Below are 13,999 nucleotides of genomic sequence, written 5' to 3'. Positions count from 1 at the left end.
TCATTACCTGCATGACAAAATGAGGTGGCTCTACTTCTGGTGCTGTGGACAAATGCTGCAAAATGAAATCATCTGTCTGCTCTAACCAGAGGTCAACACCTCGCAGAGGATCATAATTAAATGGTCCAATTCGTAACAATCCCAGCTGACAATCATACACATCCAAAATCTAAAAGAAAATAAAACACCAATATATATAACAACATATCTCACAATATCTAACAACTGATAGAATGGGTACAAAAACCTGCTTTAAATAGATGAAGTGTCAATTTAATTGTTATATAAATTATAGCAAAATCAAAATCATTTCTTCACTGAGTGGAATTTTATATCACAGGATTAATCTCCCTTCATAAAATACAAATGTAATGATGAACATAACAAGACAGGAACTTCAGAGCGACAGTCTTATATCACCTGCTGTCCACCAGTAAGGTGTCGCGCACCACGAAGAGCCTGATCAGGGCCCTTGTCTGGAAATGTTGCTGGGAACAATTCTCCGGTTTTAACATTCACACCTACAAACACATAATGGCAGTGTAAAATACAACTTCAAGGAGAACAGGGAGCTAAGGAAAACATTTGGATTTCAGGAAGAGAAAATAGGATGGAGAAAATTACACAAATAATGAGCTTCATAATTTGTACTCTTCACTAAGTATTATTAGGGTTACCAAATCAGGTAGGATGAGACAGGCAAGGCATGTAGAATGGATGGGAGCTATGAGAAACACATACAGAATTCAAGTTGGTTATCTGAAGGGAAGAGACCACTGAGAGACCAAGATGTAGGTGTAAGTATACCATTAAAATGAAACTCAGAAAAGTAAGGCATGAGGATATGGAGTGGATTCACGTGATTCAGAACACGGATCAATTACAGGCTCTTGCAACAACGTAATGAACCATCAGGTTCCATAAAAAGTGTGGAATTTCTTGATGAGATTAGTGACTATTGCTAGCTGCTGAGCTTAAGAGAAAGTAATTTAACTATCTGCAACTGGACATAATGAGCAATAAAAAAGATGGACTGTTTGCTGTTCAACTCACCGACTCCGTAAAGTATTGGCCAATGAATACCACCACGAATTGTAGTGTTCAGTTCTCCCACACAGGCAAGCGTCAAATCAATCTCTACTAACTGCTTATGGAAAGAATCTGTAACAATTATAACATATAACTGTCTGAATAGTAACCACTTATTCTTTATTGTAGGTGAAAAGGGAACTTCAAACCTTGTACCTGGGGTTTAATGGTTTATACACTACTCTGATGAATGGTCAACTGGACAGTGAGTATGCTGTGACGCACGGCTAATATTGGAGTTAAAGATTGAGCATAGTTCACAGAAGCTGGTTTAACAAAGATAATACAAGTACAAAGATGGCTATCTTCTGGGTTGTTACACCATGTAGTCTGCTGGAAGTTTATCAGGGTTTCAGAGGTGCTTGCTGCTTTTATCATCACAATGATCACCCTGGTGACGGAGGCAGCAAGTACCTCTGGAACACTGGTAAATGTCTACAATGTTACATGGTGCAACAACCCAGGAGACAGTCATCTTCATACTCACCACTGTGAGAACCTTAAACCTCACATAATACAAACTTTGATTCGTAAGATTTGAGGTTTTCACAGCGGTGAGTATGAAGATTTCTGTCTTCTGGATTCTTGCGCTGTGTAGACTGGTCCATGTTAACCAACGTTTCAGAGGTCATACTGCCTCCGTCATCAGGGTGATGAATATGCCATATGGCGCAACAACCCAGAAGACAGAAATCTTCAAACTTTGATTCCTTAGTTTGGTATTTATAACATACATTTATTAAGGCAGTTTTGTTATGGGCTAACTCTTCAATTAATTCAGTCAGCTAAATCAGCAGTTTTTGTATGAGCCTTTAAGTTTTCAGAGTGGTGACTGTGTGGATTGTGGTCCTCTACGTTAGGATGCTGAGCAGTCTTGTAAATGGTTGTATGATTTTGGAATAATATATCACTCCAACATTCTACCTTGAAATTGGAGACAATATGTTCCTTCACATAATTTTGAACATATCATGTTTATCTTCAGGGACATAACCTAGTAGACCACACTAGTGAAACCAAATATGGACTTGTGATTTTGATCATAGCTATATTGGGCATGTAGTGAGTAATTTCTTTTATCTGAAAGGAAGTATCTGTGTTAATCAGAACCCTGCCTAAAATACAAAAACATTCAGACTCTTCTAATTCACAAGTTTCCCTGCTTGGAATGGAAACTGTTGAAGTTGATAAACCCTGCTGGTTTGGAAGTGCAGAGAAATAATGATATTCTGCAACATAACTTTCAGCCTATTAATTGGCATGAAATTTCTGACATGTTGGAAAGCTGCTATCAATCTGTAATGCTATTCAGGCCCATACGTTCATTCTACAAATATCATTAATCATATCAGGCAACCCATGATGCTCCAGCCTCATTTATTGCCTCTCTCTAGGGAGAGAGGGCAGGTAGTTATTTATCAGATATCAGACAACAGTGCTCTATCATATAGATTCTTGTTAATCTTCCCTTCACGTATGTTTTTTTAAGCTGAGTTACACAAAAGGTGGATAAAGCACATACTTTTGGTAAACATTTTGGAATATCTTGAGATATTCCAAAATATTTAAATAAATTTTTTGCTTTGCATATTATGCAACTTCACTTACATTTAATTAAGTACATTAAGGCTTTCTGAATGTCACACATTAGAGCTACAAACATGACTGACTGCCTAACAGATTAGTGGATTATTTAATACTGCATTAGCAAAATAAGTATAAAAAGATATTTGGATCTATCATGATTTAGAGGCATACCATGTCAGCAAATTACAGGATACATCAAAATAAAAATCAACGAAAGCTTCCAACACTTTAGGGGTCACCATCACTAATTCCGTTCACTGAACTGACATATTAATTTTATTTTTCTGATCCTCATTCTTTTAATGCAGTATTTCCAGTTTCTTCTGCAGTGTTATGTAAAATCTGTTATTTCATTACTGAAAAGAGTGGTTCTGCATTTTATAAATAAAAAGTCAAGTGACTTTAAAAACAGATCATGTCAACAGGTACTTTGGCTAGTATATTATGATGGAATACATTAAAGTCTAACAACACTTCATGATCTCACATTTTCTATATAACATAATGCTTCTTCTGTACATTAACTTCTACTGTCCTTCTTTTCTCCTTGACGCACAATCGCGGCTATCATGATGTAGTCAGCTGCACTGTACATAATGATAAAATGAGACCCTCTTTCTGACCTCCTGTCAAGTACATAAACATGAAAAGAAATCACAGTTTTCCATCTAGGGTAAAAAAGGCACTCACAATGCATTTAGACCTTATAAAATCTAGTAACTCCAAAACAGAAAAAAATATTGTTATCAAATCACCATCATCATAATCCTGTCTCATATTAGGTCATTTGGCCTGTTACAAATTCATGCCATTTCAACATATTCTGTAAAAAAAATGAAGGACTATTATGCACGTAAGGAAATTATAGTGATAAAGTCATGAGAATTAAGTAATATATTGGCTGGTACAAAGTCAACACTGATCTGGACAGAAAAACAACCAAACTATAAATAAAAGCAATCAATGTTGACATGTTCTTTAAACAGTAACATTTATACGCTACTTGCTGAAGAAATCTTCCACCAGATATTTACCAACACTTCTCTTTATGTTTTAGATGCTGAAATAAAGAAACAGAAAGAAGTCCGTGTGTCAGTTCTATGCCATCGAAACTAAAAGTGATTAAAAATATTACAACTCTCTGTAAACACACCCTTATAATTTCTTTAGAGGAATTATTTACAATGCATTGGACTTTCATATGACCACTATCAGGTACTCTACTTATTTGAGATCTGGTTATTTTATGATAAAATTAATATTAATTATAATTCAGGTCCAAGTTGTTACCAATTTGTACTTTGTACCAATCTTACCATTGTATGCACACAAACATCACCATCATCCCTATTGGATCTTATCACTTCGCAATCAAAAATTTTATCACATCTCCTAGCTTAAAATATGATAAGTAACCACAAATTTCAATTGTAATCACATCTTTCTTAGAAAATATACAGTGACCATTATCAATGTTCACTTCAAACCAAAACTGAACTTGCTCAACAATTTTTTTTAAATTCACAATACTAAATTTTTAAAAAAAAATCTGTTTAGATTTCCTCAAGTTGTTACACATGTAAATACAGATGGATTTACAGTGATTTTAATAGGCTCTCTATAGGGATTTTAATGTGCCTAAAAAGGTAGGCATTATTTTTGGGGTGACCCTCATACAGCCTTCTATATCTCTGCATAGCTTCATACGGGATGCATGTTAAGAACTTCATTCAATTTGGATATGTTAATGCGATCACTGACAATTTGCCTTTAAAATCTAAAGCAGACTCTATATGGTAAGGAACAAATATGCAACTGTTCCAAAAGAAAATAAATAATGACTTACGCATGATACTGTGGAACAACCCTTCTGAATAATTATGGCTATCTGAATATCCACCGATGAGCTGCAATTCTAGACGTCCCTCAGGATAACCCAAGGCTAATTCCTGGACTCTATGAATCATGTTCATAACACCCTCATCTGTTCCAGCACCATCTAAATGCGCTACTGCCACAGCTCCTGATCCTGTAACGACAGCCAGTCATCATTCTTTAACTATGACTTCAAGACAACGAACCTACCTTCCGACTGTCTATTCCCTTACCTACATTAGTCTATCGACTAGAGGCTCCTCACCTTGGAGACCTGGAATGAACAGCTGTCAAGTGAAGAGACGGGCATTCTGAGACAGGAGCTGGAGACAAACATGCTCAACAGGAGAAGCTGGATGCGACTATGTTGGTTATGGTGTATCAATTTGTAACTACATAAAGTTTCTGCTAAATTGAATGTGTCTGATACATGTGCCAGATACACTAACTAAAGACAATTACATACACAATGAAATGCACAGCATTAATTTATTCCTCAGCATCTAGTACTGGTCTCACCAGGATGTGAACTGGATTCATCTCAATAAGGACAGGTTCCAAAAAATCAGATTTTCAGATAAGTATAAATATGTTTGGGGCACTGACAGATTTATGGTAAATTCTGCTGCCTATTTTCCCAGTTTTACTCCATATTATGACAGTTACTGTAACTTATATTTTAAACACTTACCTGAATGACGGAGAACAACAATGATGCATGTTGTAGCATCATCTGACCCAAGAATATTTACATTTTCTGTAAAGGAGAAAAGTTTAATTTGTATGCATCATCAAGTTTTTAAAATACTGAATGAACAAAGAAGAGATCAGGAACAATGGAAAAAATACATGTAATCAAACCTATGAGTGAACTACCAAAGAAATTTATCACAAACAAGTTAGGAAATATATACATAGCATAACAATTCTGATGACAATAATTTTACCTTTGGCTATTGTGAATGGATGAGGAATTCCCCATCTACTCACTACCATGAGCAAAACCACGTGTAGATTTTCATGCAAAGTGCCTGTTAATATTGTCCGAAACACACAACAATTGAGAGGTGCTGACAAATTTTAAGAAAATTTCCCAATATTACATTTTGGAGAAACCTGTTCAGCAGTTATTGAATATTAATTGTGGACAGGCAGACAGAAAAATATGGTCTAACTAAACAGTGCATTTCAGTAATTTAGTTGTAAACACAACAATAAATCACAAAAACAAAAGAAGTTTTTTGTGAACTTACATCTATGAGAAGTTAATTAATTAAAGTCTTAAAATAGATCATAACATCCTCTATCATTCAAAGTCACAACATCCTTCAAGAAGCATATGTCATACTCTGGCTGAAAAAACATTTGAATAACTTCAGTCAGATATTAATGGGACTATAATATAAGATAACCTTACTTTCCACCAAAACATTCATATTGAAGGTGTAAGTAAGAATAGCCATGTAATAAAAGCCACCATCAACTTAATGAAGTCTACTTATTCGCGCTCGGCTCCAAATAATACAATCTGACTAAGAAGCATAAGCATGCAGGTGCTGTGACATAGTCAGGCTAACATAAACTCAGAGACACATGAATATATATCCTACAATTTGTTGCACATTTTAAATAGAATTTTATAACGTCTACTTGTACCCATTCTGTTTCTTGATTTTCACAAACTGCCTGACCTTTTCAAGCATAAAAGTTATGAGGATTCTTACAATGCACACTTAAATGCCTGATACATACTGTCATGGGGTATAGTAACTGCCAGTTCCCTTTGCTGAACATAGAGGAGGCCAACAGGTCCTACCACCTTCGTTGGGATAGCAAGCAGCTGTGATGCCGAGTCCTTATACACTGGGTGATTGTGAAATAAGGTCCGCGTGTCGGGCGGTGCCTCCTCCTGTAGCACGCCGCTCAGGACTAGAACCATTCTACCTGCAACATGGAAAAGAAAATGACTACAGTTCATGTTTCTGAAATGCCCAAGGAATGAAAAAACATTGCCAGTACGTAACTGAATTTAATTATCACGTGGACAATAAGAGGAATTAAGTTAACAAGCTCGGTGACAGTCAAATAATTTAATGATGAAATTTGTTTGATTCTACATGAGCAACTTTCAGTGTTTCACAAATTATAACATTATATTATGCAACAGCTTTACTGAGAGCCACTGAATGACGCAGTCGTGCGGTTAGTACTTCTGCTCCATATTCAGGATGACCCCAGGCTATCCTGACACGAGGTGTTTCATGATTTTCCTCAGTCTCTCCAGGTTAATGCCAGGATAGTATCTCCATCCTGTCATCTGACAGTATATAATCTGAACAACTGAAAGCATCATTAAATAAACAATGAATGAAGAAGTTGAATACTGCATGCCGGGAACACACTTGACTGGAACAATATTCAATGTAACATGAAGACAAATAACCAAGAGGATTGTTCATGACAGTGAAGTTATTGGAATGTACAAATATGTGCCTTGTATGAAGTTACGACAAATTTTTCAGACTTGAACAATCTGTGCAGATCCTGCGTCCGCATGCATAAGGAAACAACATCACAACATGGATACGGTTTCACTGATTCGCCCCACTTTTTGAGTCTGGGGACTGCAAAGGAAGGCCTCACAAGGTGCACTACTCAGAAAATCCATGGGCATGTTAAACATTTTCTGTTTTACATATTTTCAATATATGCCGCTAATCACAGGATTGTAATTCCCATGTATAATGAGAGTAAACTATATAGAATTTTGTGTAAGCTATATGGGTTGCATGACTTCTGAGTCATTCTGTACTGCTTGGTATTCATTATGCAAACCATGTGTCTGTAATTTGTGTTAAAAATGGGAGACAGATAAAGGGGGTCAAACAAAAAGTCCAGACAAGCTGCATCAATTACATACATTACAACAGTACAACAAAGATACTGTTCCGACAATAACGTAAAATTTCAAAGCTAAGGCAGGCTTTTGATGTAAGAACTCGAAATAATTCTGAAAATTTCTAACAATTTCTTGCCATCTGGCAAATCTACAAACGGATTTCTATTATATGTCTATGATGAACTTCGTTCCTAATATGTATAAAAATATTTTGAAAATCTGCTTACCTTGCACCAAATTCTGTAACAGATGAATACAACTAGAACATCACATACCTGCAACAAAAAAGAAAAGTAAAATAACTAATATTCATTAAGTAAACGAGAAATGTGTTTGTTACAAGTAACCAAACAAGCAAGACACAGGTTTGGTACTGCTGACTAAGTAAACATGGAACTCACAAATTTCACATTGCTAAGTAAACAAATAATGTGCATGACTAACAAACCAACTCCAAAATGCAGACTCCTTGAGAATATGATAGTTACTTAGCTAGTTAAGAAATTCCCCAATTGAAATAAAAGGTTTATTATGGTGCTCATTACGAGTCCTACTGAGCCAATCATATTTAGTCCATACACACCTAATTTTTCTAACATCCAATTTTATATTATCCTCCAATTTACACCTGACTTCTCAGTTGATGTCTGCCCTCCAAGCTTTCCAACTAAGACTTTCTGGTTCTATCTTTTAGCTGCTTTAAAGTAAAGAGAAATTTTGGTAAACTGCTGACGAAAGTTACTCAGCAACAGGAAACAAATGGAAGAACGGCACTTATAGAACAAACTGCAAAGGATAATAATGGCATTCTTCTTAGCTTTGGGGCCGTGCAGACTTTCAGGCAAATGGCAGCGTTTCGAAGAAACATACGGCCTCCATCTTTGGCCCTTAAGATGGATATGTTATATTTCTCCCAAACGTTCCCAGTTGCCAGCAGACAACATGGCACCAAAACCCTGAAGAACATCGACGTCTTCACCACCGTGTAAACGTCAAATCTCACACACTAAGAGTAATATTTCAAGTATAGATAAACCAAGCATCGAAAGGAATTCAAAATTTCTTAAGATGGTTGTCTTCTGGGTTGATGCGCCGTTTTGTCTGGTAAAAGTTTACCGAAGTTTCAGAAGTTCTGTATACATTATCAGGGCGTCAAACACCTCTGCAACGTCGGTAAACTTCTACCAGACGAAACGGCGGAGGAACGCGGAAGAAAGACATCTTCACAGTCGCCACCGTAGGAACCTGTGATTTCAAGAAGAATTTCTGGACTTTCTGACCATAGCTCTATCCCCCGATTCTGAGCTACTTTTGCAAAATCGCACAACACTTATCACGCACTGCAGTTAAGAGGCTTCTTTGTGAAAAGAGCGCGCTCTTGTACATGCAGATGGAGTCTGCTAGAGACCACTGTCATGCCATTTAAAAAGTAATAGCTGGGGCATGGAGAGCCTTGTAATCGAGATCTAGAACTAGCAAGACTGGAACAGAGAACAATGCGGTGTTCAATACCTTGAGTCGAGAGATTCAGACGATGCCTATTGGGTACCCATCCCAGTGACTGTACACTGGTTTATTCCCACGGCCCCATGCGCCAGGCAGCCTCTCTCACTGACACACATCCCACACCCAACGCAACAGATGGACCAGACCCTGGACAAGCGAAACATTCACTCCATCCAGCTTGCCAAGCTTTAATTATACTCGACATTCCAGGTCTGTGCAGGAATTATAGTGTAGTTCGGCTAATTCTAGGCGAGTCTTGTCTCACGTTCACACACTCCACAGTTCACAGTTTACTCTTTTGAACTACGCATTTCTGCCAAATGTTGGCTGTGAACTGAAAGTGTGTAAAAGTGACTGACAAGAATCAACTTTTACACACCGGAATGTTACACTATAGACAGTTCGACTGCAGAGAAGCCAAAACTCAATACGCGATAAAACAATTACATTTAAATTATCCGCCAGAAAGTACCGCTACACACAAATGCAGATAATAACCGGAGCCAAAGAGAGACGGAAAAAAGGTAAGGCAAACATTACATGAAGAGAAACAAACTAGAAACGACAGAAGGAAACGAAAGAAGCTAGTAAAAAAAACGAATAAAATACAACTTTCTGGAAAAACTTTTAACGCCACTGTCTACCCCAAATCCCGTGAATCACTTTCTCCTGAAACAAAATCCGACTACAAATGCAGAAGATTCATTCCACCAGTTCCAAACAGACAACCCTGAATTTATAGCAGGTGGCACATGTCCCCATATCTGCTTAAGCTTGGGCCCTCTTTCCTTCATAGTTAATAACGCTAACTAATAAGCGTCTTTTTTTGCTGCTGTTGTTTGCGAGGGGTTAGTTTTTATATGGGTGAAACCTTCGACCGATCTTCTGTCAGGGTGGAGCGTAACTTACAACCTAAGGATAACTTGCCAGTCATAAAGTAAATGCCAAGACAGGGTCTATATATACGTCGCGTCAGGCTAGAGTCTTGGGGAGTTATCTTCTAACACATTAACGCTTTCGTAAAAAAGCACGTCTTCCGTCAGCATTAACATTGCCTCAACGCAGAAAAATATTAGAAACTGTGAAATGAAACAATGTCGCAAGAACGTGAAACAACATTTCACATTTCAATCTTATTAGACATTAAAGTATCATTATTACATTATCTAACTGTTTACACGGGGTAACAGCACTGGAGAAGCTGACAGGCGTTAAGCTGGTCAGAAAGTTTTAAGGGCCCCAAAGGTTAATTATCACAAGACTCCACTAATGAATCCAGTCCACACCGTTACAAACTATTTCCATCTAAGCCCAGGGTTCTCAAGTGATATCACCCCCTCAGAAATCCCTACTAACATTCTGCACACAGATCCCATCTTCCCTGTGCTTTGCTACTTAAACATTCAATCCCTACCGCAAAGAAAACACAACATGTCCATGAGAAAGGTAATCTGGCTAAATCGACGTTTATTCTGGGAATCATATAAAACATATTAACACTATGGTCAAAATTCAGAGCTGCTAAACATAAAAGTACGTGACGCCTGATCACAGGGTCTCAAACGGATTAAAAGCATTCTCCAAGTTGGGAGCCAGTATCTTTAATACGTTATTACAAAAGGCAGTTCAGCCGGAATAATCTGATGACTTACGTTGCAGCACAAAAAATTCACGTGTAACAAAAGTGGATAAAACACCAACAAGTTACACAAAGTTAAAACGGGTCTGATGTGTTAGTTTCTTCCATAGTTAACTCATGCTACACATTACTGATAAAATATTTACATTTTAAAGCAGCCTTCAGTAACGAAACACAAACATCTATTTCGATTGCATTTCAGTGTTCATCGAATAAAAACTTATTTTATAGCGAGTTAAAACATTCCATACATGTGAAGATGACATGCAAAAAGTCACGATTACATTCCTAAAATTGCAGACACAAGTTAAATATCTCAGACTGAACGTGTTGTATCTAGACAAAGCAGTTGATATGCTGACGTTACGGTATAATAAAATAATAAACTCGACCATTATGCAATACACTTGTTGTATCTGTGCACAGATTCAGTCAACGCAAATTAACATTATCCGATGGTTGTCAAACAACCTCGCGCCGTTACTACGTCTGTAGACAGTTTCACCAGCAAGAAGTTCGTGGAAGAACTTGCAATACTGAAATTCCTTAAAATAGTTCAGTCAGTATCATTAGGCATCAACTAACTATAAATTAGCAATTATAAAAACAATTTTAATCAGTTTGTTTAATTGTTTAATTTTAACCGTCTAATCACAATAAAATATTTTATTAAATATTAAAATATTATTATTACAATTAACATTTAATATTTAAAACATTTAAAATATATTAAAATATATTAAAATGATGCTCTTTCTATCGAAATGTTCGATTTACAATTAGAGCATCATTTTTTTAATCAGTTTGTATGTACAGTTCCCAAGAATAGCAAATCTCTATTATATTAAGTTCGTGAGACAATCCCAAAGTATCACAACACTGTCATCAATAAATAAAAAAAATTCTTCACTAAGAAGTGTAGGTACGTTTAAGATCAATTTTCCATACACTTTCCATTTCCGCTGGAAAAGCTATTAAACGAAAAGCCAGTTATTCTGCATCTGCTATAAAAGAGACGATGTTATTGTTTCTGTAAAGCGATACATGTCTCATACCGGGAAACCTTTGTAACGCTTGGCGGTGAGTAAAAGCAGTTCCAACCGGAACCCGGGAAGTAACAGTTGCGTTCAACTTCGTCAGTGAACGCACTGTATGTCATTGTTTTACATTGCACAAAAGTTATATATTTTATAGAACTAAAACCAAATCACATTTCAGAGCCACACATTACGTGGCACCAGCGTCGTTTCCTCTCAGATACATTCTCACAGCCGCCATGTTGGTATAATGATGGTAAGCGACAAGCAGGATGTGCGCACGTGATGCCATGATCTACATTTCCTCATAAAATAAGAGCTAAAACGAATCAAGAAACTCGGAGAGTGTGTAGAAATATGAATATTACTATAATACGCACACAACACATAACGAGAGGAACACAAACATTTAAAAAAAACGTAAAAGGAGGAAGAAGAAGGAGAATAAATAGCCATACATAAATCAAGGAAAATGGACTGGAGAACTCATTTCAAGCTACAATATTCGAGCTAGCAGTTGGTCGAGAAATAAAAACGTCGGTAAGTGCCTGAATGAAGCGACGCGATACAAACAGCCAATTTAAGTCACAGAACTGGGGCAAAAAAGCAGCACGCACAACAGCAGTAGATAACCACCTGCAAGCTGTCAGCTGGAAAAGGGTTCAAACTAAGAAATTCTTACACACAATGTTATCTAAACCAGATAAGGAAGATGGCTAACACAGACGAATACAACGCTTCTAAAAATGTTAAGTTGAAGAAACATTTTCATAGTTTGTCTACCGAACTAACAAATGGTTTTTGTCATGCAATGATGGTTTTTATTTCCGTCACATACTTGGTTTTACCTTTGGCAAGGACAATCAAGATCCGCGAATTATAACAATTATAAAACATAAAAGAAGCTTATCCCATGTATATTTCCGGAACAAATAGCTTCAACAAATACCAGTTTCTAATGGGTCACAACAACAACAACAACAACAAAAAATACAGAAATTTACAACCACTAAAACAGCAAAGAACGCCTGCGATAAATCTGAGTTCTATCGGCTTAAGACAGAGCAGTTGTTTCCCAGCAAGCCAACGCGACTGCGCAATTCAGTCATCCGATGTGAGAGTTGCTGAGGAAGAGGCCGAATTGAAACAGATGTTTTCGGATTTATCTTGCTTCTCCTTTCCCGTCCTCTTACAAATTTCCCATGATTCAATCATGACAATGCTAAATATATTAAATCATCCTTCACTATTTACGTGTTAGGAAAATTAAGCCTCATAATTCTTTCCAATGTAACACAACCGCGTTAATTTTTGCACGCGCTATACGGCAGCAGTTATCGACAATGCCTTCATAATAACTACAGTAACCTTCTCCATGCATTTGCATATTGCGATTTGCGTGTTACTGTTTGATGGTAATGTTCACTACACACGTGATGGGAAGGGTTTGTAACGTTACATTTGACTGTAAAAGCGAATAAATATAAATTCCCCATTTATTTTCTGTATTTCTTTACACTGTTAACAGATACTGTACAACCTCTGTTTCTTTGCGGTATACAGTATGTCCCAAAAAGGTATATACACAAATTCACAGAATGAAATAAACACATTTTAATAAACTAAACCATTACATACATCACTCTGTATATTATGCATGATTTCCCATGTGCCATGAGACTGATTTTCAGATAATTAATCTCCACGACACACTATCCCCCTTTGGTGAAATTTCACTAATCACCCTGATGATGAAGTAAATAAGCATCTATGAAACTTCGGCCAATTTCTACCACGCATCATCAGAGTCTTTAAGGGGATGACAGTCGACCAGGTAGCCAAGATATTCCCAGACTTTTCTTTCCTTTTCACTGAATTACTACAAGAGTGTATGCGATCCCACACCTCCTTTTATGCGTATTTACCTGCGGGTATACAGTTCGAAACCCTACGCACAATTTGTCCTCATTGTATGTTGTGTCCAGACCGTCTCCATAACGGACCCAAGTGCCGAGGGCCTTCTCTAGAGGGCGAAGCAGCCAGAAAATTAAACTGATTAACCCAGTTCATCTACAACTACATGGAGTCTCACCTCCACATCCCAATACGCCTAATGGCGCAGTACCTTATATAGAGATCGCGAATGACTCGGCCTACTGGATCCAAAGTCGTAGGGATCTCCCCCTGTACCTGACGACGGAAGACGATCTTGTGATTTTTGAAGGCATTTTAATAACTCCCAACATACGGTGGGTAACGTCCGAAAACAGAAATTATTAACAGAATGGCATCGTCAAATGCGTTCAAAGAAGTTCTCTTTCACGTTTCACAACCAGCTCACCATTTTTCTCTCTTTGAACGCTGTGG

At 37.2% G+C, this 13,999-nt stretch overlaps 1 protein-coding gene across 8 annotated transcripts in view; it reads right to left on the bottom strand.

Annotated features, from left to right (window-relative positions):
* The window catches only part of Ntan1 (N-terminal amidohydrolase 1), a 73,968-nt gene that overhangs the window by 5,423 nt on the left and 54,546 nt on the right, over nt 1-13,999 (bottom strand). For 4 of the 8 annotated variants that reach the window (XM_087350320.1, XM_087350324.1, XM_087350323.1 and 1 more), the window contains 7 exons: nt 7,678-7,725; nt 6,304-6,495; nt 5,243-5,308; nt 4,523-4,705; nt 1,054-1,161; nt 421-521; nt 8-169 (listed from right to left, as the gene is read on the bottom strand). In XM_087350320.1, the coding sequence (XP_087206446.1) occupies nt 8-169; nt 421-521; nt 1,054-1,161; nt 4,523-4,705; nt 5,243-5,308; nt 6,304-6,490 (807 nt within the window). In that variant the 5' untranslated portion in view covers nt 6,491-6,495; nt 7,678-7,725. Of the gene's footprint in view, nt 1-7; nt 170-420; nt 522-1,053; nt 1,162-4,522; nt 4,706-5,242; nt 5,309-6,303; nt 6,496-7,677; nt 7,726-8,962; nt 9,068-13,999 lie in introns of those variants that run through there. The other 4 variants (XM_087350322.1, XM_087350326.1, XM_087350321.1 and 1 more) reach the window with 2 other exon arrangements.

This window comes from Zootermopsis nevadensis, unplaced genomic scaffold (assembly GCF_977971745.1).
Source record: "Zootermopsis nevadensis isolate Lab colony 2312 unplaced genomic scaffold, Znev_1.0 Znev_ptg000017l, whole genome shotgun sequence".
NCBI lineage: Eukaryota > Metazoa > Arthropoda > Insecta > Blattodea > Termopsidae > Zootermopsis > Zootermopsis nevadensis.
Note: the sequence above shows the minus strand (reverse complement) of the source record. Positions and strands in the feature narration are given on the sequence as shown.